Source organism: Leucopleurus acutus (genome assembly GCF_964270905.1).
Source record: "Leucopleurus acutus genome assembly, chromosome: 13".
Taxonomy (NCBI): domain Eukaryota; kingdom Metazoa; phylum Chordata; class Mammalia; order Artiodactyla; family Delphinidae; genus Leucopleurus; species Leucopleurus acutus.
Genome location: NC_139155.1, coordinates 33,437,542 through 33,462,628, shown reverse-complemented (window position 1 = coordinate 33,462,628; position 25,087 = coordinate 33,437,542). Strand labels below are relative to the sequence as shown.

The window sequence follows — 25,087 nt, the reverse complement described above, 5'->3', positions numbered from 1 at the left end:
TATGTTGATACCTGGTTTTCATTTCATATGATTGAGTTAAATTAATCAGATGGGTCTTTATTCTTTGAGTTTATCATGAAGTAATGTAACTTTATTTAGCATCGTCTTGATAAATGCTAATCTTTTATGGTTTTCTCAACAGGGTTTTCTCCACAGTTAATTGTTCTTAAAATAACTTTAATTTTTAAATAACTTATCTTTTGTTATTACAAGCTAACATACATCTACAATAGAAGAAGATTGTTAAAGTGCAAAGACTGTAAAAATCACCTCTAATCCTCTACTCACAATAGTCATCATTAGTATTTTAGTTGATATGCTTTTGGTAAATAAATAAATAAATGTATGTATGTATGTATGGAATGTATGGAATGTATGTGTATTTATTTTTAATTTGGGATCATATTGTGTGTGTGTTTAAATGAATCCTGCTTTTACACTTAATAATGTTTCAAAATTGTTCCAGGTCATTTAAGATGCTTACATAACATGATTTGTAACGACTGTCAGGTTTTGCATAGTATGGATATGCCATAATTCATTTCAGCAATTCTCTATGGTTGGCTGTTCAAAGTATTTGCAATTCTGTGCTGTTGTAAAGCCTTTATCCACTTTAAACTTTCTACTAGCTTGAAAATAGAAAGTGAGAATTGTTCTTCTAAGTTATTTTTATATGGCTCGCTTGATATGTGCTTGTATGCTGTATTTCCAAATTATCAGACATAGTCATAAGGTGTATGTGGGTGCTTAAAACCAGGATCAAAGTTTGGTGTACATCTTTGAATTCTTTTATCAGTTATATTCTGTCTTATGTTCATCTTGTTCTTCATCTTGTTTTCACAGGTAGATAATAAACTCCGTGAATTACCATACCGTGTCTTGATAAACCAACAAAACTAGCCCACCTTTCATAGCATATGTGAACTTGGGCCATGTGTCTCGTATTTTGATTAATACATGTTAATTGATGCCTTTTGTAAAGATAAAGTGGGTATATGAATATGAAAGAAACTGGCCAGGGAAAAATTTGTAAAGCAGAAACCATTTTCTCTCCAGTTTCCTTTTGAGTCTGTCTCTCCCCATTTACCTCCCTACAGATTCCTAGGCAAATTTGAAATAGATAAACATTTTTCAGTTCTTTTCACTCTTCCCTTTCTTCCTTTAGGCTGTAAGTGTGGTATCTACTATAAAGAAAAATCTAGATCATGATGAACCTCAAGAAAGATGATTCCCAGTAAGCATCTTATGTATGTGTAGATCTTCCTACTGTCCACCTCACAGAAAACTTGATTTACTTAAATATTTACCGAGGACTACCATCCTAGTCTCTCTTTAATACCTGGGTACATCAAACTCCCTGATGTGCTGACAAATAAGCTATTTCCTCTGCATGGAAGATTTTCATCCTGTTTGTTTGACTTACTCCTTATCCTTCAAGTCTCTGCTTTAATGTTACTGCCTGAGAGGCCTTCTCAGGAACTCCCATTATTTTCTGTCACATCACCCTGTTCATGACTTTCATATTACTGTTTCAATTTGTATATAGACATATAAGCATTTACCATATGGGCATATAGACATTACCATACAAATGGCTCACCCCTACCTTAAGTTCTTGAAAGCAGGGAACTTGCTTCTTTTGTTCAACATTCTGTACTTATCTCCAGAGCAGAGGACCTGATGGAAGTTTGTACCTTACAACAGCAAATTAAGTAATATATATTTATGTTGAAAGTATATAAGTACTAGGGCAAAGTGACTAAGGGCATGAATCATTCTTTTCTCCAGCTTCCCTTTGAGTGTCACTCCCTTCCCCTTGCTCCCCATTTACTCCCCAAAGCTCTTAAACAAAATTGCAGAGTATACAAGCATTTGTTTTCTGTTCTATCACCCTTCCACATTAGAAGTCCTGTCAATAAATATAAATATTCATTGAATGGATAAATGCTAGGTTCTGTCAACCATTCATAGCTCTAGCACTCAAGAAGCTTATGGTCTAGTAGGGCAGATACAAATAAGGAGCAAAGAACTGTGACTTGTGGTGATCATGGAAGTCTATCTGTTCCCAGGGATAGCTATCCAGTTTGACGTTCCTTTTCTCTGCTGTTCCTCGTCTATATACAGTGTAGCAAGTTGGCCTACTTTTAGTTCTGTCCTTGGTACTTGTATTGAACACCTACTAATCTGAGGCATCTTCCTCAAGCACGTATCTGTCCTCCCATTAAATCTGATATACATGATTAGTACTCCAAGCAGTTTCCTGGGCATGTTCTTATTTGGTTCTTACACAGATTCTTTTATTTAAGTAGCTTGTAAAACCCCTTGCTATTTAATTCTTGGAGAAGTTAGAGCTCAGTAATTATGCTATGATGTCTGTGACAGTGGGCTTCTCTTCCAAGCTCTATACGATTTCTTGTGAATTCTGTAGAAACTTATGTTCCTTGAAAAGAGAGAATGACTCTTTTACTGATATCTTGACCTAGCTGCTTTCTAGGATGGGCACCCTAGTGAGGATTATCTCTTCACAAGCAATTTGAAACAGATTGTACTAGTTTTACACTGCTGTTTAACAGAATGCAGATTTTCTCATTTGGAAGATCTAGGTCAGACCCCAAATGAAATATAAACTGTTCAAGTTCATTTGTTGGTCTTCATTATCTATAGACATTCTCAAACTGGAGACGAGTGGAAACTGCTTTGGACTGGTGAAAACCACCCAAGTCTGTCTACATAGTCATCAGCACCTATAGAGATGAAGTGACATAGATTATGGGCTAATAACAGCTGCTTACAGTTTGCATAGTGCTTTATAGTTCTCTAAAATTTTTAGTAAAAAATTTCATCTAATATTAAATTATTTAATCTGCATTGAGTCTTAGAAGTAAAAGGCCTTACTGTCTGAAGAACTGAAATGGGTGGCTGGAGTATAACATGTCAGTTGGAGAGTTGTAAGAGCTTATTTTGGAGGGGAAGGCAAGGCCTAATCATTTAGGAATTGTGATAGCTAATTCTAGACTTTACCTGATACCTAAAGTCCAGTCAAGAGCTAGCTTTGCCATCTTCAAATTCTCTCCCCTTGCTCTTCTGCAATTGAGCAATCAACTGTATGCTTAGATTGTCCAGTAAATGCTGTGCTAGCTAGTCTCCAAAGGTGACCCTCAGTGAAATATGCCTCCTGATACTCACGCTTCCATGTTGGATCTGCAGTAGCTCTGTGACTCATTTTAACTAACATGATGCAGCTGAACTGATGCTATGCCTGTTCCAGGGCTAAACTTTAAGACAACTTGAAAGCTTCTGTTTTTTGCACTTTTGGGGAATAATGAGCCACCATGTAAGAAGTCCAGCTACCTAGTTGGAGTGACTATGTTGAAAGACTACCTGGAGAGGGAGCAGCACTGAGAGTGCCTTCAGAAAGAGAGGCCCCACCACTCTGGTTTCCCACCTGCGTCCATCCTTGCCCATGAAGGCGTTGGAAATGTGAGTGAAGCTATCTTGGACATTCTAGCTCCAGCTACCACATGACAACAGTCTCATGAGAGACTGTTAGACTAAGAGAAAAAAAATATCCAGATATCCTCAAGAAAATGACTTCTTGATGTCTCCAAGAATCATGAAAAATATTAAAATGAGTGGCGTTTTAAGGCACTGAGTTTTGTGGTGCTTTGTTTTTTGGTTTTTTTTAACATCTTTATTGGGGTATAATTGCTTTACAATGGTGTGTTAGTTTCTGCTTTATAACAAAGTGAATCAGTTATACATATACATATGTTCCCATATCTCTTCCCTCTTACGTCTCCCTCCCTCCCACCCTCCCTATCCCACCCCTCCAGGCTGTCACAAAGCACCAAGCCAATATCCCTGTGCCATGCGGCTGCTTCCAACTATCTATATACCTTACTACGTTTGTTAGTGTGTATATGTCCATGACTCTCTCTCGCCCTGTCACAGCTCACCCTTCCCCCTCCCCATAACCTCAAGTCCGTTCTCTAGGAGGTTGTGGTGCTTTGTTACACAGTATCAGACAAATAGCACAAGTAGCTAGGGGACATTTTGAGTGGTAACTTTCTAGTGCAACAGAAATTATAAAACTGATTCAAGCAGAGAAATAATCTAGAAATTCTGCTGTCAATCTCAAGAGTCTGGTGTGAGACAAACTGGTAAACAGTCATAGCATAAGTGGTACCTCTCATTCTGCAGTTGCTTTTGCATTCAACAGTGTCATAGTGATGTTTCCTAACGGGGTATATGGATTTTTCTTTCTTTTTGATTATAGTATTTCTTAGTGTGTGTGCCATAGTTTACTTAATAGTTCCCACTATTGATAGACATTTACATTCTTTTATGTCTAAGTTTTCCATATTGCAAACAGTGATGCACAAATATGAATATATCTCAGGTAATTTAAACTTGTACTCCAAAATGGCTTTACCAGTTTATGGTACTACCATCCTTGACCATGCATTCTTTGGTTGCTATTTGTAAGGTTGAGAATGGTCATCTTTTACTATTCAAATACAGAAGGTAAGAATATGCTATATAGGAAGTAATATTTATTGGCAGCAAACATGAATTCTGGAATTAGTGAAATGCCTTCAGAAAACTTTCGATTTGTCTGATTATTTAGTAAGGGAGAGAAAAATGCCCAACACATTCTGCCACATCTAAACTCAATATGCTATTGTCAATTTTTTCCTCAAAGGAAACTAGTGGAGAATCAGCTACTGTATCATAAATATGAAACTTGTGTTTAAAAAATTACAAAAGTTAATTAGACTTAAATCTTTTACTATGAATGCATCAATAGAGGAGATAGCAAAGACTGATAGAAGAAGTATGGACTTTATAGACCTGGGGTTTAAATCCTAGCTCTGCCACTTCAGTGTGGTAGTTGATGTGATATGACCCTTTATATTTTTATTCATTTAAAAAAACTAGTTTGGAACATGTGGGAAAATGAGTGAGAATATAATTCTTTATAAAGACTGTATGGAATAATACTACCTATCATATTTTGCATCCATTATCCTATTTTAATTTTGCTAGCAGAAATAGAAATTAATACTTCTTTTTGTACATGAGGGTTCAAAAATGACAGAATTCGAAAATGGAGCGCTAGGGTTAGAACCCTGGTCTAATGGCTCCTAGTCTAGCACTCTTTCCTTTAGGTCACATTGCCTGGTGTTCTTTTGGTTCCCTTGTAACTAATTCTTAGTGTTTCCATGTTAGTGTATTTATCTAATGTTCCACCAGAGCCAGCAAAATGTTTAGTCCCTGCTTTGTGAGTAATAGTGCTAAACACTTTTTGTTGCCTCATCCATTTTCATTTAGAGATTACCTCAAGTGAAAAGGAATTTGTTATTCAGAAGAAAGCTAAGGTGATAATATTTTTATATTACAGTGATCCTCAGACTTTTTGTATGAAGCTACTATTTTCATTTCTGAAATAGTATGACCATGTAGTTGTGATAAGAGTCCCTTAGTTGAGGAATATAAAGAATATTGACGAAGATTTTTAGTTCTGTGAGAGAGATAATAATTGGTAGAAGTGTTTGGCATCCTTGTAGGAATACCATCATAACTTGTATAATGGAAATGAAGACAAATCATAAAGACAAGCTACCATTGAAGTCCTTAATGCTCAGTTTTGCTTTATGCTATGAATTTTTTTAGAAAGAAAGAAGGGATTTGATACATGAATAATGCTGATGTTTAAAATTACACTTTCTAAGACAAAATCTAGTTTCAGTTTGAGGACCTTGGAAATTATCTTGAATTCTCTGTATATTTGAAGGGTCAATGTATTATTTAATTTGTGAAACCAAGGGTAAGTTAGTATGTAAGACCTTCAGAGGGCTCTACCAACTGCAACTCTAGAAATTCTTTTACCACTGGTTCTTTTATTACTGTTAATTATTTCATTACTCCTTCTTAAAAGTAAAGCACACATGTACACTTTTGTGCTTAAGTCTTAGAGTAGTAAATTATAGGCTCCAGAGAAATGCCTTATGTATGTAACTGTTTGTTATTTTTCATATTGAGATGTGAAAAAAATAGTTTATTTCCAATTTGCAGAACTATCATTATAATTCTCTCCCTTTGTAGTAATCAAAATGCAAGAAATATAGAACATGGAGATACTTTCAGGAAAGGCTTCATTATTTTTTAGCACGTTTAGATGGCAGATTGTAGACCATTTAAAATTTTTTGTTTTTCTGTAAAAACTATGATGATTAGTCTCTAGCCAAGTCCATTTCTTATCTTGATAGTTGTGTGTGGCTTCTGTTGTGTATAGGAATGTATCAAATGTGAAGGTGACATAACACTTCTTTTTTTGATTTTTTAGATTTTTTAAAGATTTTATTTTTGTTGAACAGTTTTACATTCACAGCAATACTAAGAGGAAGGTACAGATATTTCTCATATACACTCTGCCCCAGCACATGCATAGCCTCCCCTATTGTCAACACCTCTCACCACAGTGGTACATTTGTTACAATTTGTTACAATTGATGAACCTATACTGACAACTCATAATCACCCAAAGACCATATACCTCAGTGTTCTCTCTTGGTATTGTACATTCTAGGGGCTTTGACAAATGTTTAATGTCATTTGTCCATCATTATAGTATGATACAGAGTAGTTTTACTGCCCTAAAAATCTTCTGTGCTCCACTTATACATCCCTTCTTCCCCCCCAACCCTGGGCAACTAGTTATCTTTTTATTATCTCCATAGTTTTATCAATACCTTTTCTTTAGTTGTAATCATACTGTACCTAGCCTTTTCAGATTGACCTCTTTCACTTAGCAATGTGCAAGTAATGTGTACTTAAGGTTCCTCCATGTCTTTTCATTGATTGATACCTCCTTTCCTTTTAGCACTGCATAACATTGTTTGAATGTATTCATTTATCCATTCACTTGGTGAAGGCCATCTGAATTGCTTCCAGGTTTTGGTTATTATAAATAAAGTCGCTATAAATATCCCTGTGCAGGCTTTTGTGTGGGCATTAAGTATTCAACTCCTTTGGGTAAATACCAGGGAGGGCAATTCCTGGACTGTATGGTAAGAGTATGTTTAGTTTTGTAAGAAACTGCCACACTGACTTCCAGAATGGCTCTACATTTTTGCATTCCCACCAGCAATTAATGAGAGTTCCTGTAGCTCTACATCCTCACCTGCATTTGATGTTGTCAGTGTTCCAAATCTTGGTCATTCTGATAAGTGTTTAGTGATTTCTCATTGTTTTAATTTGCATTTCCCTGATGGCATATGTTGTGGAGCATCTTTTCACATGCTTATTTGCCATCCATATCTCTTCTTTGGTGAGTTGTTTATTAAGATCTTTGGCCCATTTTTTAAATCAGGTTGCTTATTTTCTTATTGTTGAGTTTTAAGAGTTCTTTGTATATTTTGGCCAACATTCCTTTATCATATGTGCCTTTTGCAAATATTTTCTCCCGGTCCATGGCTTGTTTTCTCATTCTCTTCACAATGTCTTTCACAGAGCAGAATTTTTTAATTTTAATGAAGTCCAGCTTATTAATGATTTCTTTCATGGATTATGCCTTTGGTGTTGCATCTAAAAAGTTGTCACCATACCCAAGGTCATTTAGGTTTTCTCCTGTGTTATCTTCTAGGAGTTTTGTATTTTGCAATTTACATTTAGGTCTGTGATTCATTTTGAGTTAATTTTTGTGAAGGGTGTAAGGTCTTTTTGTATATATATTTGTTTGCATGTGCATGTCCAGTTATCCCAGTGATATTTGAAAAGACTCTTTGCTCCATTTTATTACCTCTGCTTCTTGGTCAGAGATCATTGACTCTATTTATGTGGACTTTTTCTGTACTCCATTCTGTTCCATTGATCCATTTATCTATTCTTTTGCCAGTACCACAATGTTTTGATTACAGTAGCTGTATATTAAGTCTTATAGTTGGGTAATGTATAGCTTCCAGTTCTGTTCTTCAATACTGTGTTGGCTATTATGGATCCTTTGCCTTTCCATATAAACTTTAGAATCAGTTTGTTGCTATCTACAAAATAACATGCTGAGATTTGTTTTGTTTTGTTTATGGACTAGGATTGCTTTGAATCTATAAATCAAGTTGGGAAGTACTGACATCTTGACAATATTGAGTCATCTTACCCTGAGCCCATTAATTTACTTCTTCTTTGATTTTGTTCATCAGAGTTTTTTAGTTTTCATCACATAGATCTTGTACATATTTTGTTAGATTTATACCAATTTGATTTTTGGGAGGCACTAATGTAAATGATATTGTGATTTGATATTGTGTTTTTAATTTCAAATTTTACTTATTGATTGCTGGTAACAATATATAAGAAAGAGATTGACTTTTATATACGAACCTTGTATCCTCCTTGCTGTAATTGCTTATTAGTTCCAGGAGCTTTTTGTCCATTTAAAAATATTTTCTACATAAATGATCATGTCACCTTTAAATAAAGAAAGTATTATTTATTTCTTCCCAATCTGTATATCATTTATTTCCTTTTTATTTGCATTAGCTAGTACTTCCAGTGTCATGTTGATGATCATTTCCATTCTTTATCCTCCTTTCTGTGAGATCTATCTCTTAAAATTTTCTGCATTATATATTTTTTGCAGCTCACCAAAGCTCATCGACAAGGTCACATGGTGAAAGTAGATTGGCTGGACAGATTGACATTTAGAGAAATAGAAATGATAAATGAGGTGGGTTGTATCCCTCTTTTTTATTTCAAAATATTTTCTCCAGAATTTTAACTGAAAAAATTTTTAGAAGAACTATTTATTGCCAGGTATCTCTCAAATGTGGGAGCATTGAGGATTACCTCTAGTTGTGAGGTTTGTGCTAATAAAAGGAAAGCTTAGGATATCTGCCTTTCTTATATTTTAGTGTTCTCTTGAACCCTGAAATCGGTAGTGGATATCATAAGTGTACTAAATATCATATAAGTGAAGTCCATGTTAAGCTTGATGCCTCACTTGTATGTTCTCTCTTTCTCCATATGGCAGTTTATGTCCAAGTTGATTGGATAAATCTGTCAACATAGTGTCAAAACAGCCTCTTCACTTCAGTTACCTTAAGTCATCAATAGCAATTCCTCTCCCCAATTAAGATATTCCTTGTCTTATTTAGTACATATAGGGCTGTGCACACTTAATGAGGTTACATGGTTCAAGTAATTTGTGTGCTTTCTTGATCTTGTGTATTGGTCCAGAATATGTTCAATGAAAAGATGGCTTCAGTGAAACTCTTTACAAAAGTTAGAACGACAAAAAAGTTTTTTATGTACACAAGCACTGAAATACTAGATGTTTGGCCTAACACTCTATGTCTAGAGAGCAGAAATAATGCTTATATATTAATCACATTAGGAGAGAGGAATAGCAATTTTGTGAAATGCGTAGTTTATAGTGATCACCACATGGCACAACTGACTTGATTTGTGTTCTTTCAACAGTTTTCAGCAGGTGGAAAGAGAGAAATTTGTCATTTTACAGTGAACACTTAGAAAAATAAAATTTTGACATTGTTCATTTTTTAAAAACAAATTAGTAGTGTCTAACAACATTTATATTCAGTATGAATACTGGGCATCTTTTCTAAATGTATTCATAATACATTCTTATATACTGAAACTGGAAGAAAATTTTACTTTTTTGAATTTTGATAATAGTCACATTCCAAAAATAGTTTAATCAAAATGCTTTTTTCTTTTTCCTATTTTTAATTAAAAAATATTTTTAATTTTTCTATTCTTCAACTTAGATACCCCTGGGTTTAGAAAATGTAACATTAGAGCATACTTTGCCCATCCTTTTTCACTCACTCTATCTGCACTCTTTAAAACATAGGAGGCTATCTATTATCATAATAGATTATAATATGCTTCATAAAGCTGAACAGTTTAAGTGACCTCCTTAGATCTTTATGATTATATACATATAGATTTAAAGCCATTTTTCAAACTGTTTTGGGTCAGGACTAATCACCCTTTTAAATTTAATTTTATTTTCACTTCATTATTAACATAATATTTGCTTTTTTAAGGGGACATATTTATACACACAATCAGCATTTTATATGTTGGGGAAGAAGTAACTATTCCCAGTGTATTTAAAGTGTATTGATCAAACTTTACAAATGATTACAAGTTACTTTAAGAGCATTTATAAATTGTGAAAAACTTGTAAATGTTTTATCTGTTAAGCTCAAATGACCTCTGTCCTTAGTTACATGCACTTTGTTTTACTTTTGTTTTTTTATTATACTTATATTAATTTCTACAGTTAGATTAGTCCATATGGTTTAAGGGTGAACTGTTCTTTGCTTAAAATTATTAGAAATACAAATTTTTTTTTAAATAAAATAATTCTCCTGCAAATGTATATGAAATACCTTTAAAATGTTATATAATAGAATTCATACTACTGAATAAACCAAAAATGTCATTAAGTTTGAGGAGGGAGTTATAAGCGAGTAGTAGACACTTCTGGATAAAACAGTAGTGCTGTATATAATGAAATAGTAGTGCTGTGTAAAACAGTGCATTTATAATAATGAAATAAAAATTTGTTACAGTTTAAATTATATTTGATAGAATCCATATATTACTGAATTGGGAATAATGATACAAACTGATGTTGAAGAAAATCATTTTTCATAAAAAATCTTGTTTTTTTCTTTTAGAGTGAAAAACGAAGTTCTAATTTCATGTACTTGATGGTTGAGTTTCGATGTGTCAAGTGTGATGATAAGGAATATGGTATTGTTTATTATGAAAAGGTATTTTCCTTGGAACTGTTTATGGTCTCTAAAGTAGAAGGGACGGGAAACATTAAAAACAATTTACCGTTTTTCCTGCTGGGATGAATTCTTTGGCTGCAGAATGGCAGCAGACAGCTGTCAGCAGCAGCTGTTTGTATATACACAAATCAAATCATATAGCTACAACAAGATTACAAAAGCTGATCACTCATGTAATGCAGTTCTGGGTTATAGAATTCAATAAATATACAAGAGATTAAAAACTTTTTGATTAATTGTTCTGTAAATTGGCAAGTAAGACATTAAAGCAGTAGCTTCATTAACAATTAGTGTCCATTTGAAAAGTAGAAAGAGGGAATCATATGTTTTATGTGGTAGGCTATTGAATGGTAAGGGTATGTTTGTTATTTGAATGTGTATGTAATGTGTTGGAATTGTATATGTAACAATTCCAACATAAGTATGCTTATGAAATACCTTATAAATGTTCATTTATATAATATATGCAGAATTAAGAAAACCATGTTATCAGTAGGCTGAGTGGTAATGAATATGAAGTTATGAATTTGCTCTGGTCTGTTCATTACCAAAAGAAAGTAGTTATATATTTGATATCTAGCTACTTGAAAAATATCTGTGCCTTAAATGCTTATTTATGGGTCTTCATTTTAGTACTACAAAAATAATAGTATGCATAGTTCAAAACCACATAAATTAGGTACCTTCTGTTATTTTGGAAGTACTGAGACAAGTGCTTATGAGGACAGTGCAAATCAGAATCAGTGTGAATGAGGACAGACTTTCGATACATGGCATAATAGAATAATATTTCTTCTAGCATAGAGCTAAGCTATATGCAGTTTATTTGTTCATTAGAAGCAGCACTTTTAAATTACCTTTACACATTAGTGTTATTTGTTAAAGTTGTCACAAGTGATTTTTTAAAAATATATGTTTTATAACTATTAAATTACTATTTGAAAGATGTTTTCATAATGAAGGTTTAGGGTTTGTATAGTTAATTTGTGATCATTTTTCTGGTACTTTTCAAGTTAATGTATTTTTCCCTTTAGCTTGTACCCCTTCCTAAAGTAAAAGGTTAGGAAAAGTGAACTTGTTTCAGCTTTTTATTTTATAAATAATACTCTCTGGGGGAAAAAAAAAAGATAAGAACGTAGACTATTTAATATTGTTTGCTAATTCATTAGAAAGACTACATTAAAAAGGGAAATGTAGGTGAGTGAAATTGTTTTGTTACCAATACATCTTAATAAAATCACTTTTTACATTTTTACTATATGTAATTTCATTAAAAGCAATATTTCCTGCCTATATGGAGTTTATAGTGCAGAAACATGCTAATGGTGATGGTACTTTCAATCATTAGAGACTTGAAGAATCTTTTGAAAGACAGCTTTGTTGATAGATGAAATAATAACAGAATAGAAATTAGAAGAATTTCAAGTATTTTTGAAAAGGTTCTTGACCCCTTTCTACTGCTTCTTGAAAATTGCCCATAAATTAATGCCTGTCTACCTACCCTTTCCACTTAGTGTAAAGATTGCTGGGCCAGTGTATTGAATCTAATGGAAATAGACTTTCTTGTCACCTGTCTTTTGTGACAGATAGCCTTAGTGAAGATTACTTGTCACAGTTGGGCTGATAAATGTGTTTTCTGATGTTGTGACTGAGAACCAGCTTGTTAAACCATGGCTGTGGGAATTTGTGTTTTTTTCTAGGACTCAATTACTGAACCTAAAGTAAAGTCACAATACTTGCCTTCTTTCAGTCTCTCCTGATTTTGTTGTTCATATCTAAAATTGAAAATATGCTAGCATTTGGAAATTGACAGAAAAACTTGACGCTAGGTGTACAGTTGTGAGGAAATGAATTTCAACCTTAATTAGTTTATCCTTTCCCAGGATGTATGTAGTGATATTTATTATGCAGAATTACCTTTCTTGCCTGAATTGGATAAAAGTAAAAGCCAAAATTCTTCAAAAATGATAATACCAACAAAATAAGACAGATTTATTTCTTAAGAATTGATGGATTGATTCTTGCTATTCAAATTTGCATTGCGTTAAGTATCCTCTGAGAAGCAATGCTGCTGAGTTTCTAGTCGTATGTGAGTTTGAGTAATGTTAACCCACATTTAAAATTCTACTTATCTGAGTGGAACTTAATTGTGATAATTTGAAAAATTACCAAAATCCACTTAGTAGTTTTTGCAAATGATGTGACAGATCCATTGTGCCATATTTTAATTATACTCTTTGGTTTCTTGTTCTAAGTTTGAAAATTAGGACATACTATTTTGACTCAGTCATGGTAAACAAAGTTTAAAACAAAATCCGGACAGAGACAATCTACTAATTTCCAGACCTCATATCTCTAAAAACTGTAATACAGATTTTTTTTATTGTTAGAGTTTATTTTTCTCAAAATATTTTATCAGCAACAAAAGGTAAAAAATGGATATGTATTTTTAAAATATAGTTGAAAGAAGATAATATTTTAAAGGGAGGAACGATGTTCATTAAAAATTAAAATACATTAGAGTGCACATGATCATGTATGACGTTTTAACCATTTGGTTAAAAATTTTTTTTTTTAAACTTGTTATGCTGTAATCCAGGATGGTGATGAGTCATCTCCAATCTTAACAAGCTTTGAGATAGTGAAAGTTCCTGACCCTCAGATGTCTATGGTGAGTCATTGTCAAATTTCTTATGAAAATTCTTTTTTCCAGAGTGATTATGACTTAGATCCACATCATACACTTTCTTTTTAAAAACTATATCTGTAACTACATTGGTTATTTAAAAGTGATTCATAAATTCACTTCAGCTATTGATATATGTAATCAGGTTCAGATGGAATCTTTGCAAAAAATATTAACACCTTCAAAAAAGGTCAAGATAGTATAGTGTTGGGGAACCATTTTGTTTGAATTATTGAAAAAGCTATGGAATGTAGTCTTGAAGGACTTGGGTAACAAGTATTTGAAAGATTGTCATCATAACAGAAGGGAAATTTATTTATACCAGAAGATAACACTAAGATCAATGGATGGAAATTTTAGGGAGACTGATTTTGTTGAAAAACAGGGAAGATTATTGTAGCTACTAGAACTATTCAATTTGGATTATGGTGTCTTGGAGGATTTTGATATACCTGCATTGGATTGTTGAGATGATAGCTCTCTCAGGAGTAAGAAAGAGGAAGAATTCCTACTTTGCAGCAGAGATTTAATTTGATGACTTCAGATTTAGAAAGTTCCAGGCAAAAAATCCTTATAGCAACATAATAGATACTGTGATATTTACACTTAGAATTCATTTATATCACTCTGAACTATTTTCTTCTTATTTTATACATTTCTAATTAGATTAATTACCTTCCAGTCAGAACAAAGTAGATAAAAAGTAGTACATGGGAAGTTGAAAACATGATGACTGGAGTAAATACAGTTCATTAGAGCAGGAAGTAATGGCTGATGGCCTAACATCAAAGGAAGAAATAGGGGGGAAAAGCGAATAAAAAGTTAGAAAACAAAGGTCACTCGGGAATCTTAGAAACAAACACCTAAGTACCTTCACAGATCCTATGCTTAGCATAATAAAATAAAGTTAATAGATCTAAAATTGACACCGTGGATTGGAAGAATCAACATTGTGAAAATGACTATACTACCCAAAGCAATCTCCAGATTCAATGCAATCCCTATCAAACTATCACTGGCATTTTTCACAGAACTAGAACAAAAAATTTCACAATTTGTATGGAAACACAAAAGACCCCGAATAGCAAAAGCAATCTTGAGAAAGAAAAACGGAGCTGGAGGAATCAGGCTCCCTGACTTCAGACTATACTACAAAGTTACAGTAATCAAGACAGTATGGTACTGGCACAGAAACAGAAATATAGATCAATGGAACAGGATAGAAAGCCCAGAGATAAACCCACACACATATGGTCACCTTACCTTTGATAAAGGAGGCAAGAATATACCAGGGAGAAAACACAGCCTCTTCAATAAGTGGTGCTGGGAAAACTGGACAGCTACATGTAAAAGAATGAAATTAGAACACTCCCTAACACCATACACAAAAATAAACTCAAAATGGATTAAAGACCTAAATGTAAGGCCAGACACTATCAAACTCGTAGAGGAAAACATAGGCAGAACACTCTATGACATAAATCCCAGCAAGATCCTTTTTGACCCACCTGCTAGAGAAATGGAAATAAAAACAAAAATAAACAAATGGGACCTAATGAAACTTCAAAGCTTTTGCACAGCAAAGGAAACCATAAACAAGACCAAAAGACAACCCTCAGAATGGGAGAAAATATTTGCAAATGAAGCAACCAACAAAGGATTAATCTCCAAAATTTGCAAGTAGATCATGCAGCTCAATATCAAGAAAACAAACAGCACAATCCAAAATTGGGCAGACGACCTAAATAGACATTTCTCCAAAGAAGATATACAGATTGTCACCAAACACATGAAAGAATGCTCAACATCATTAATCATTAGAGAAATGCAAATCAAAACTACAATGCGATATCATCTCACACCGGTCAGAATGGCCATCATCAAGAAATCTACAAACAGTAAATGCTGGAGAGGGTGTGGAGAAAATGGAACCCTCATACACTGTTGGTGGGAATATAAATTGATACAGCCACTATGGAGAACAGTATGGAGGTTCCTTAAAACAACTAAAAATAAAACTACCATACGACCCAGCAGTCCCACTACTGGGCATGTACCCTGAGAAAACCATAATTCAAAAATAGTCATGTACCACAATGTTCATTGCAGCTGTATTTACAATAGCCAGGACATGGAAGCAACCTAAGTGTCCATCGACAGCTGAATGGATAAAGAAGTTGTGGCACATATATACAATGGAATTTACTCAGCCAGAAAAAGAAATGACACTGAATTATTTGTAGCGAGGTGGATGGACCTAGAGTCCGTCGTACAGAGTGAAGTAAGTCAGAAGAGGAAAACAAATACCGTATGCTAACCCATATATATGGAATCTAAAAAAAAAAAGAAAATATGGTCATGAAGAACCTGGGGCAAGATGGGAATAAAGATGCAGACCACTAGAGAATGGACTTGAGGACACGGGGAGGGGGAAGGGTATGCTGGGACAAAGTGAGAGAGTGGTAATATATATATGGACATATATACACTCCCAAATGTAAAATGGATAGCTAGTGGGAAGCAGTCGCATAGCACAGGGAGATTAGCTCGGTGCTTTGTGACCAGCTAGAAGGGTGGGATAGGGAGGGTGGGAGGGAGGGAGATGCAAGAGGGAAGAGGTATGGGGATATATGTATATGTATAGCTGATTCACTTTGTTATAAAGCAGAAACTAACACACCATTGTAAAGCAATTATACTCCAATAGAAACGTTAAAAAATAAAAATAAAATTGACACTGAATTTTCATTATAAAATCAAATTGTATTTTGCATTCTGGATATTTGAAACACACTAATGGTTACCTTCAAAATGGTTGAGAGTATTCAAGTTTTGTCATACTGGAACCATATTAACTCCTACCAAAATGTCAGGTAAATGAGATGTCTGTATATTTAGTGTATTTTTTTCTAAAGAAAACGCTCGTCAACAATTACAGGTTTAATATTATGGATGCTGTAATTAAAAAACAAAGATCTAGGACCTCTGTCAACAATTTTTAGTTTTAAATACAATCAAGGAAAAACAAAACAAAAAATTAAGAAAAAAAGCTACCCTCCTTACCCCCATGTTAAAAAATTTTAATTTGTAGCCATTAGTATTAACTAAACAGAGGAATATATTTTAACAAACATTGAGTGCCGCTAAGCTGGTATATCACTGTATCAGACAATAAAACAGACTCTACACTTACAAGTGTGGTACTAGTACATGTATATATGCAAATGGACTGGTAGAACTGACTAAAAATCCCAGAACTAGATCCAAGTACGTATGTAAATTGACGAAGGTGGCATTTCATCACTGGAGCATAGTGTTGGGGAATGAGCCATTTGGAAAAAGATGAAACTAAATCAAATCCACACATCACACCATACATAAGGAAAAACTCCAAATGAATCAGGGATTTAAATATTATAAAATGAAACCTTACTAGTACTTTACTATCAGTGTAGGGAAGGACTTTCTAACGTTGAGTCAAAATCCAGAAGCAACAAAAGAAATGATTGATAAATTTGACTATGTTAAAAAATTTGCATGGCAAAAGCACTGTTAAGTCAAAAGACAATTGACAAACTGGGAGAAACTATTTGTGACATACATCACAGACAAAGAACTGAATATCTAATATGTAAAGAACTCTTAAAAACTGAAGAATAAAGGACCAAAAAGCAAAATTAGGAAAAAAACATGAACAGACAATTCACACATGAAAAAGTGAATAAAATAAAGTCTCTTAAGCAAAGACAGTATGTTCAAAACTAATGATTTTGGCCATAGGTAAAATAGTTAAGCATTTTGGTCATTCATTGTCCCTGCCCTCAGTTACTACTGGCAGTTAAACTCTAAGATGATAATACAATTATATCACGAAGTCACTAGTAGCTCATAGGAAGCGGGAGTGCTTTAATCTGAGCTGCCAGGGGAGATTTTGGAGTGAAGGTAACATTTGAGTGGGTAGAGGGTATAAAACCCTGAATACAATGGAGAGTTAAAACAAGAAACTGGAATGGCATGCTCAATTGCGCCTGGTGAAGCATAAGTTATGCTTACTTTCCCTATCACCACAAGATACATAGGCGACTAAAGTTGTAACACGAATAAAATGTTAAATATTATAAACTGGTCTTAAATAAGTAACTATTTACTTTTCTATTTCTAAGTGGCTGTTGAAACTGCTTACTGGTGAAATTTACATTGTTGCTTAATATTCTTAAATAATTTATAGGAAAATTTAGTTGAGAGCAAACACCACAAACTTGCCCGGAGTTTAAGAAGTGGACCTTCTGACCACGATCTCAAACCTAATGCTGCCACAAGAGATCAACTGAATGTAAGAGAATTTATAAAATATTAATTTAAAAATAATTAAGTGGGTATTTTGGTTGCAACTGATGCGATAGCACATCACTTAAAAGTGATTCAGACACAGGTTAATGAACCCTATGTAATTTCAACAACTTCACATTTCTGTAGTTTTATATCATTTGGGGGCTTTCAGGAAATATATTAGCCCTAGAGACAGAACTGCAAATAGTATATGCTTTCTTGATATAGTGTTCTTAGAAACTGGCCCTAAGATACATTGCCTGAGCTTCTGCTGACTTAACAAGAGAAATGTTTATCATTTGGGTGTTGTTTTTTTTTTTTTTCTTTTCCTTGTGTGTGTGTTGGGGGGAGGGGACTTTTTCCCTCATTTTTATTTTTTAAAAAATGTTTTATACAATTTTTAAGGGTTACTTTCCATTTGCAGTTATTACAAATTATTGTCTCTGTTCCCTGTGTTGTACAATCCTTGAGCCTATCTTGCATGCAGTAGTTTGGTGGGGGCGAGCTTTTGTTATTTGGATTTGTTGTGTCTTTGGTTGAAGTAAATTAGCTCTGCAATTACATACTTTTTTTTTAATATGGAACTTGACTTTTTTTTATCGTATCTTTTTCTCCTCTTATACTCTAATATACTTTTTGAACTGATAAATGCAGCAAATTTAAGTCTTACTTGGCTGCATGTATATTCTCCTTGCTTCTATAATAGTTCAATTATAGATATATTTAAATGAATGAAAAATTTTAAATGAAATGGAAATATATAGGAAGATTTTTTTTATTTGACAAAAGTAGTTTTTTTTTTCTTTGTTGTAGATTATTGTGAGTTATCCACCAACCAAGCAACTTACATATGAAGAACAAGATCTTGTATGGAAGTTTAGATATTATCTTACTAATCAAGAAAAAGTGAGTTTCTTGAATATTTTCATATATAAAATTATCTATAAACTTTGTTGCTAATGAGCAAAATGAAGTAAAACTGCCATAGAAATACAGACTTATTGTCAAACTTGAAAAAAGAAAGGTTTATCGAGTAATATATATTGTTACTCCATTTTTTAAAAATTTAAAACACAAAGTCACAGGTACCTATTTGTTGATGTATAGACAATGTCTGAATGGGTTAAGTCAGAGAGACTTGGGCTCAGTTTCCAGCACTACAACTTATTCTTACTGGGTAAGGTGAGGCAAGTTGCTTTGGAAGGTTTGTTTCCTCGTTTTTCTAATTATGACAACTCTCCTTCACAGGTGAGATAATACAGATGAATAACCTGGTTGGGTACTTAATGCATAGTAGGTGCAGAGTAAATGTTGACTCACTTTGTCTTCATTCTTCTCACCTCTTTGAGCCTGGGTGGCTGGCAAAAGATTTATGTTATTTAAAGAACTATAGAATTCTGGAGGAGATGTGGCTAGAGAGAGAGTATGAGAAATGTAATTTGAAATGGTAAATTGAGTTGGTGGAAGGGCATCCAGCTTGGCAAGAGGATAGAGGCTAGGTCAGAACTAGACGTTTGCTTTCCATAATGAAACTATGGAGTAGATAAAGTTTCTGGAGAGAGAGAATTGGGATAAAGCACTAGACTTGAGTGTAGAGACTTAGTTTTGAGGCTTACTATTTATTACTATTTATTGTCACAAAGAAGCTTTTTGACTGCTTTAGTTTCCTCATATTTAATATGAGTCCATTAAATTATAGTGAACGTTAAGTCTCTTCTAGTTCATAAAATAGTCAGTAAATTCTTAGAACATAGGTTCAAAGACTGTTAAGGTATAATAATATTTATTAAACAACCACTGTGTGTCAGAGATATTTGATATCCCACAACAACCCCACAATATAGATATTATTGTTACTATTCTACAGATGAGGAAACCTGAGTCTTAGAGAGATTAAAGAACCTGTGCAGAATCAAAGCTTATAAATGCTGCTGCTTGATAGGCTCACATTTATGAGTTAGTAGAGAAGGTAGTCATAGAAAAGGGGATTATACAGAAAATACAGCATCATGCATGCCGTAACAGGAATTCTGAAATGCATTGTGGGCAAAACAGAGAAGCATCAGGAAAATTAATATCTGTCAGATATATAATTATTTGAGAATGAATGAATGTTTACAATCTTATGAGATTGTCTTTAGCTACTTTGTTAACTTGTTTTTCTGAAACAATTGTATTTCCTTTAGTCTCTAAAGTAAAGATAAAAATCCAGTTACAGCTCACTTTAACTCTTCAGCTTTTCTTCTTTATGTTTTATTGATGCCTTGGGAAATTCTTTGTAGATGAATCATATCCATTCTCTTTTATATCTATAACAAGAATGAGAGAGGAATTTTAAATTTGCTATAGCTTTTGAGTGTTATTCTCTTTATCCCTGCAAAGAAGGAAAGATTCATCAGCAGAAGCACAGGTTTATGATTTTTGTGTTTTATAAAAAGATTGAGTTAGTATCGTGATACTCTGTTAAATGAATAACCTTGGTCACAGAAATTGCATCTTGAATGCAGCACAGTGCTGTCTAAAAATATGCAGTAAGATATTGAATTAAACTTGTTAGAATGTATAGGTTCAAGAAGCATAGAATAGATTTACAAAGCAGAACTCCCTTAGATAGAAAGGCTTCCAAGGAAAACCATGTTTTAACAAGTCGTCACTTCCCACTGAAATTCAATTACTTCTAGATATGTGTAAAAGAAAAATGCTCAAGTGATATAAAGTGTGTGACAAGTTTCATTTAACTAATTGATTTCAACTTTTTGAAAGGTAGGTGATGAAACTTCACTTCTCAGGACATATTACAGGATTCTTAAGATCACTAGAGTAGAGTAAACACTGTTTTTTGTTTAGGAAGCACTTTTCAGAAAGCCAAATATATATTGGTCTTGAAGTAACCAAAGGAATTATTAAAATAGCTACATTTGTATCTTTGTAATAATTTAAAATGGGTTTTGTAGAAAATAAATACTCCTGTACCATTGTCCTTTAATTTATTTATAAAAGAAATTCGTTCAGTGCCAGTTTCTCAGGAACTGTGATTTAGGTTATTTGACAGTTGAGCCCTAAGGCTGAAAAGATTTCGTAGAGAGAAAGCAGTGCTCAGGAAACAAGTTGGTGGAAATTGGTTCTTACAAAGTTGTACTTCTTATTTATTTTTTTAAATAAATAATTTAAATAATAATAAATTTGGTCTTTCCACCTATTTTTTTCTAAATGACCTGTCTTAAGTATTTCGGACAAAAAGCCCTCTAGTCTAGACTTGATGTTGTACCTGAAAAGTTCACAGTAATAAGTTTGTCCAACAAAATCAGTTGAATTTATGAAGTATTTTTAATTTTGTGGTCCATAGCATATAGGAAGTGACTCATTTTTGCAGAACTCAAAATGTGACTATTGTAACTTCTTAAATTCAACTTTAAAAAAAAAATCAGCTTTTAACATGGTAAATGGACTTTCTTATTAAAATGTTAATAAAAAATAACCGTTATATTTAATGCCTTTCCATTATGCTTAGGGAACAAAAATAGTAGGAAGAGTCATAATGGTGAAGGTAATAGTGATGCACACTGAATGCTCTTATGAGGCTGCTTCTGAGACAGTGACATCAGGACAATAATATTTGTGCCTCCTGGCAAGAAGTTGATGGCAAACAATAGCAGAAATGAATTCAATTCAGCAAGCATTTGGTATCAACTCTTGGCCTAGAGTTATTTAAGGCTCTGAGCTTTGAGGTATTATGTCCCTGTAAATTTCATATAAATTAAAACTGTTTTGGGGAAACTGTTAAAATTAAACTGTTTTGGGGAAAACCAAAATGGAGAAGTAGAGGATAGTAACTGATAAAGGGTCACTGTCTTATTAGTAAACAGTTAGGTAATTACTATAGTAGAGATGTGAAAGAGAACAAGATCAGTGTGCTAAGATATGAGGGAGGTTTTACAGAGCCAAGATTTGTCTTGAAGTTTGAACAAACTTTGATGGTCATTCTTATTTGATGATCATTTTTCATGGGAAAGAAAAGCATGAATAAGGCAGAGTGCTAGGTTCAGGAGACAGAAAAGTTTGTATGAAACATTCTTTAAATAGAAAAGGTGGAATCAGATTGTAATGAGCCTTGAATTCTGTGGTTCGGAGTTGGATATCACTGGCAAGAGGAAACCCCTAAAGCAAACAGAATGTGTCTAAGTAAGTGATGTTTTAAGGAAGATGAACCAGGTGGATTGGAGCAGAGCTGAGAATGAAAAAAGAGACATAATTAGGAGGCTTATGTATGGATTTTGAGAGCTGTATTGGAGAGCAAAGGAAGGGGAGGATAATGTGTAAAATGACTTGGAGGTAATTCCCAAGAATTAGGCCTGAGTGACTGAAATAAGGAAATATGGCAAGTGGAAGGGGCAGAGTAAGGAGATATTTCGTTTTTGAATGTTTTGAATTTAAAATATTAGAATAGCTGTGATACAGTGATATAAGAAGAAATCATATATTTGGTCTTCATCTCTGGTTCCTGGCACAGAGTTTCTAAAACCCTAGGAATTTCATGAGTAGTAAGGAAGAGAGGAGTGTCTTTTGTTTTTCATAATAAGCCCCTTTCAACTATACCTGTATTTATGGTAATGAGGTGACTCTTGGAGAGTGGGACTCATTGCCAAAAGAACCAAACCTCTGATTAGAGGGTTGGAATTTTCAGCCCCACCCTTGACCTCTGTGGAGGGAGGAGGAGAGATCGTAAAGGGGCTGGGGACAGAATAAATAACTCAAGAATGGCTAATGATTTAATCAATTGTGTCTACATTATGGAATCTCTATGAAAACCTATAGAGCTTTTGGGTTGGTGAATGCATCAGTATGCCAGGAAGGTGGCACATTCCTAACTATGGGGACAGAGCTCCTGTGCTTAGGACCCTTCCGGACCTCGCCTAATGTACCTCTTCACCTGGTTATTCATTTATATCTTTTATAATAAATTATATCTTTTATAATAAAAGATATATCATTTATATCTTTTATAATATATTTCTCTGAATTCTTTGTGCCATTATAGCAAATTATTGAGCCTGAGGAAGGGTCATGGGAATCCCCAGTATGTAACCAAGCTGGGCTGAAGTATGGGTACCTGAGAATCCAGTGTTTGCTCTTGGCATCTGAAATGGGAAGCAGTCTTATGAGACTAACCCCTTAACCTCTGCAATCTGCACTGAGTGTCAGAATTCAGTTAAATTGTAGAACACTTAGTGTCCGCAGAGAATTAGGGAATTGGTTCATGTGGACAACCCACACATTTGATGTCAGAAGTGTCTTGAGTAGAACAGGTTTTCCTTTAACAACATGGTAGTAATTTCCAAAATTTAGTTGGTAGAAGTTAATATTAGAAATATATATGACAAATACAGTGTTTTCAGCTCTGAAATGTGATCATGATTCTAAAAGTAGGAGATAACAATGAAGTGATTCTAAGATCAGAAAGGAGGTTAACAAAATATTTATTACTATTAATATAAAACATGGTAATACATACAATAATGTTAACATTTGATGCTGGACTCAACAACAAAAATAGAACAACAATAATATCAGAGTTGAAATAATTAACATTTATCAACTATTTATTATATATATATATATCCTGTTTTAAGCATTTATATTCATTAACTTATTTAATTTTTACCACGACCTTATGAGATAGATCACTTAAAAGTTAAATAATGTGCTCCATGTGACACAGTAATAATTGATGGAGCTGGAAATTAAGATTTAAACCCAAACACCGTGGCTTAGTCTAAAGCCTATACTATCTGTGGAAGCTCTAGGGATAAAATTGCATTTGAATCCTGTACCTTTGTTTTACGTAGATCAATAAATCATCTTTAAAGGACCTGAGATTAAGTATCATCATTATTATCGCTGTCTTCAAATTGTTACACTTCCTTTCTTTCTCATTACTCTTCTTGTTTCCTCCTTCATTCTATTATCTCCTTGTTTACATTTGTAACATTTAGCATTATCAAGTTGTGAAATCTTTGTACAGTGTCTTAAGTTCCCTGGCAGCATTGTATTCCGTAAATCTTACTAATAAATCTATAAATCTAAGAATCTGGGAGTTAGATTGTTTCGATTGCTGAACTGAGTACATCGGCCTGCTGCAAGATTTGCTTATAATAAGTACATACCTGCACATTTCTATTAAGACTACTGATGTATTGTGAAATGGCAAAGCTTTCACTGTAGTTGTTTAAGAAGTATTGCTTTGTTTCCACATTCAGTCTAGAAATACATTTTGGAAGTGAAAAATAAATGCATAGAATAAGTTAGGAGGGCAGTCCATGTTTTTATATGGAGAGCAAGCACTGCACTAAATGGTGTGCAGGAGGTGCAGAAGAAATGGATAGCTATCCTTGGGGGATGCAGACTCTAGTTGTAGACATAAGAATGCCCAGAAAAGCATTTGGTAGTTAGAAGAGCATCATTTAAATGAAGATAGTAAAACTGAGGCAGCTACTAAAAGAAGAGCTGAAAGTTGCTGAAAACTGCCTGGAAAAGTTGAGATTTTGACAAGCTGGCCTTAAAGAAGATGACACTAAAGTTTTGGCGAAGAGTATAAGGAAGGAAGGAACTCCTTGTAGACGGAAGTTAGACAGTCATTATAAAATAGGTTAGCTTGGTTGAAGCATAGAGGGGCAATGAGAGCTTAATGAGAGTCACAGGTTTGGATTGTGGTGAGAGGTATCAAGGAATGTTTTGAGAAAGAAGCCAAGGTTTAAAAAACAACAAAAATGATTTCACTGTCTAAATACAATGAGTACTTTGGAAATTAGTCACTGGAATTACTTAGGTAAATATTGGGTCTCCCTTTTGTAGATATTATAAGGTAAATTTCTGCTATGGAGTTTGTGCTAATAAAATCACTTCCAGCTTGATGCTGACAGTCTGTGAAATGATTAAACTGGTGTGAATAGCTAGAAGGCTGTGCCAAACTCTAGGTGTTTGGTTGCCAAACTCTAGGTGTTTGGTATAGTGAGAGTCAATCTGAGGGGAACAACAGGAAATATTGCCAGGAAATAATTGACTGGAATTGGGAATGGATTTGAGACAGGAGGGAAGTGGGCAGGGCACAACCATTAAAAGAATGATACAACCATTAAGAGCAGGATACCACAAAAACTGGTTAGAACCTAATAGGCCCAAGGTGGCAGAAGATTTGACTTCCGGGAGACCTTGAGCCTCATTATATACTCATTGTAATACATTAGCTAAA

At 33.9% G+C, this 25,087-nt stretch overlaps 1 protein-coding gene across 3 annotated transcripts in view; it reads left to right on the top strand.

The window, feature by feature from the left end:
* The window catches only part of PIK3C3 (phosphatidylinositol 3-kinase catalytic subunit type 3), a 155,816-nt gene that overhangs the window by 44,125 nt on the left and 86,604 nt on the right, over window positions 1–25,087 (top strand). For all 3 annotated transcript variants that reach the window (XM_082852710.1, XM_082852709.1, XM_082852711.1), the window contains exons 5-9: window positions 8,639–8,725; window positions 10,707–10,802; window positions 13,423–13,494; window positions 17,738–17,842; window positions 18,652–18,744. In XM_082852710.1, the coding sequence (XP_082708836.1) occupies window positions 8,639–8,725; window positions 10,707–10,802; window positions 13,423–13,494; window positions 17,738–17,842; window positions 18,652–18,744 (453 nt within the window). The remainder of the gene's footprint in view (window positions 1–8,638; window positions 8,726–10,706; window positions 10,803–13,422; window positions 13,495–17,737; window positions 17,843–18,651; window positions 18,745–25,087) is intronic.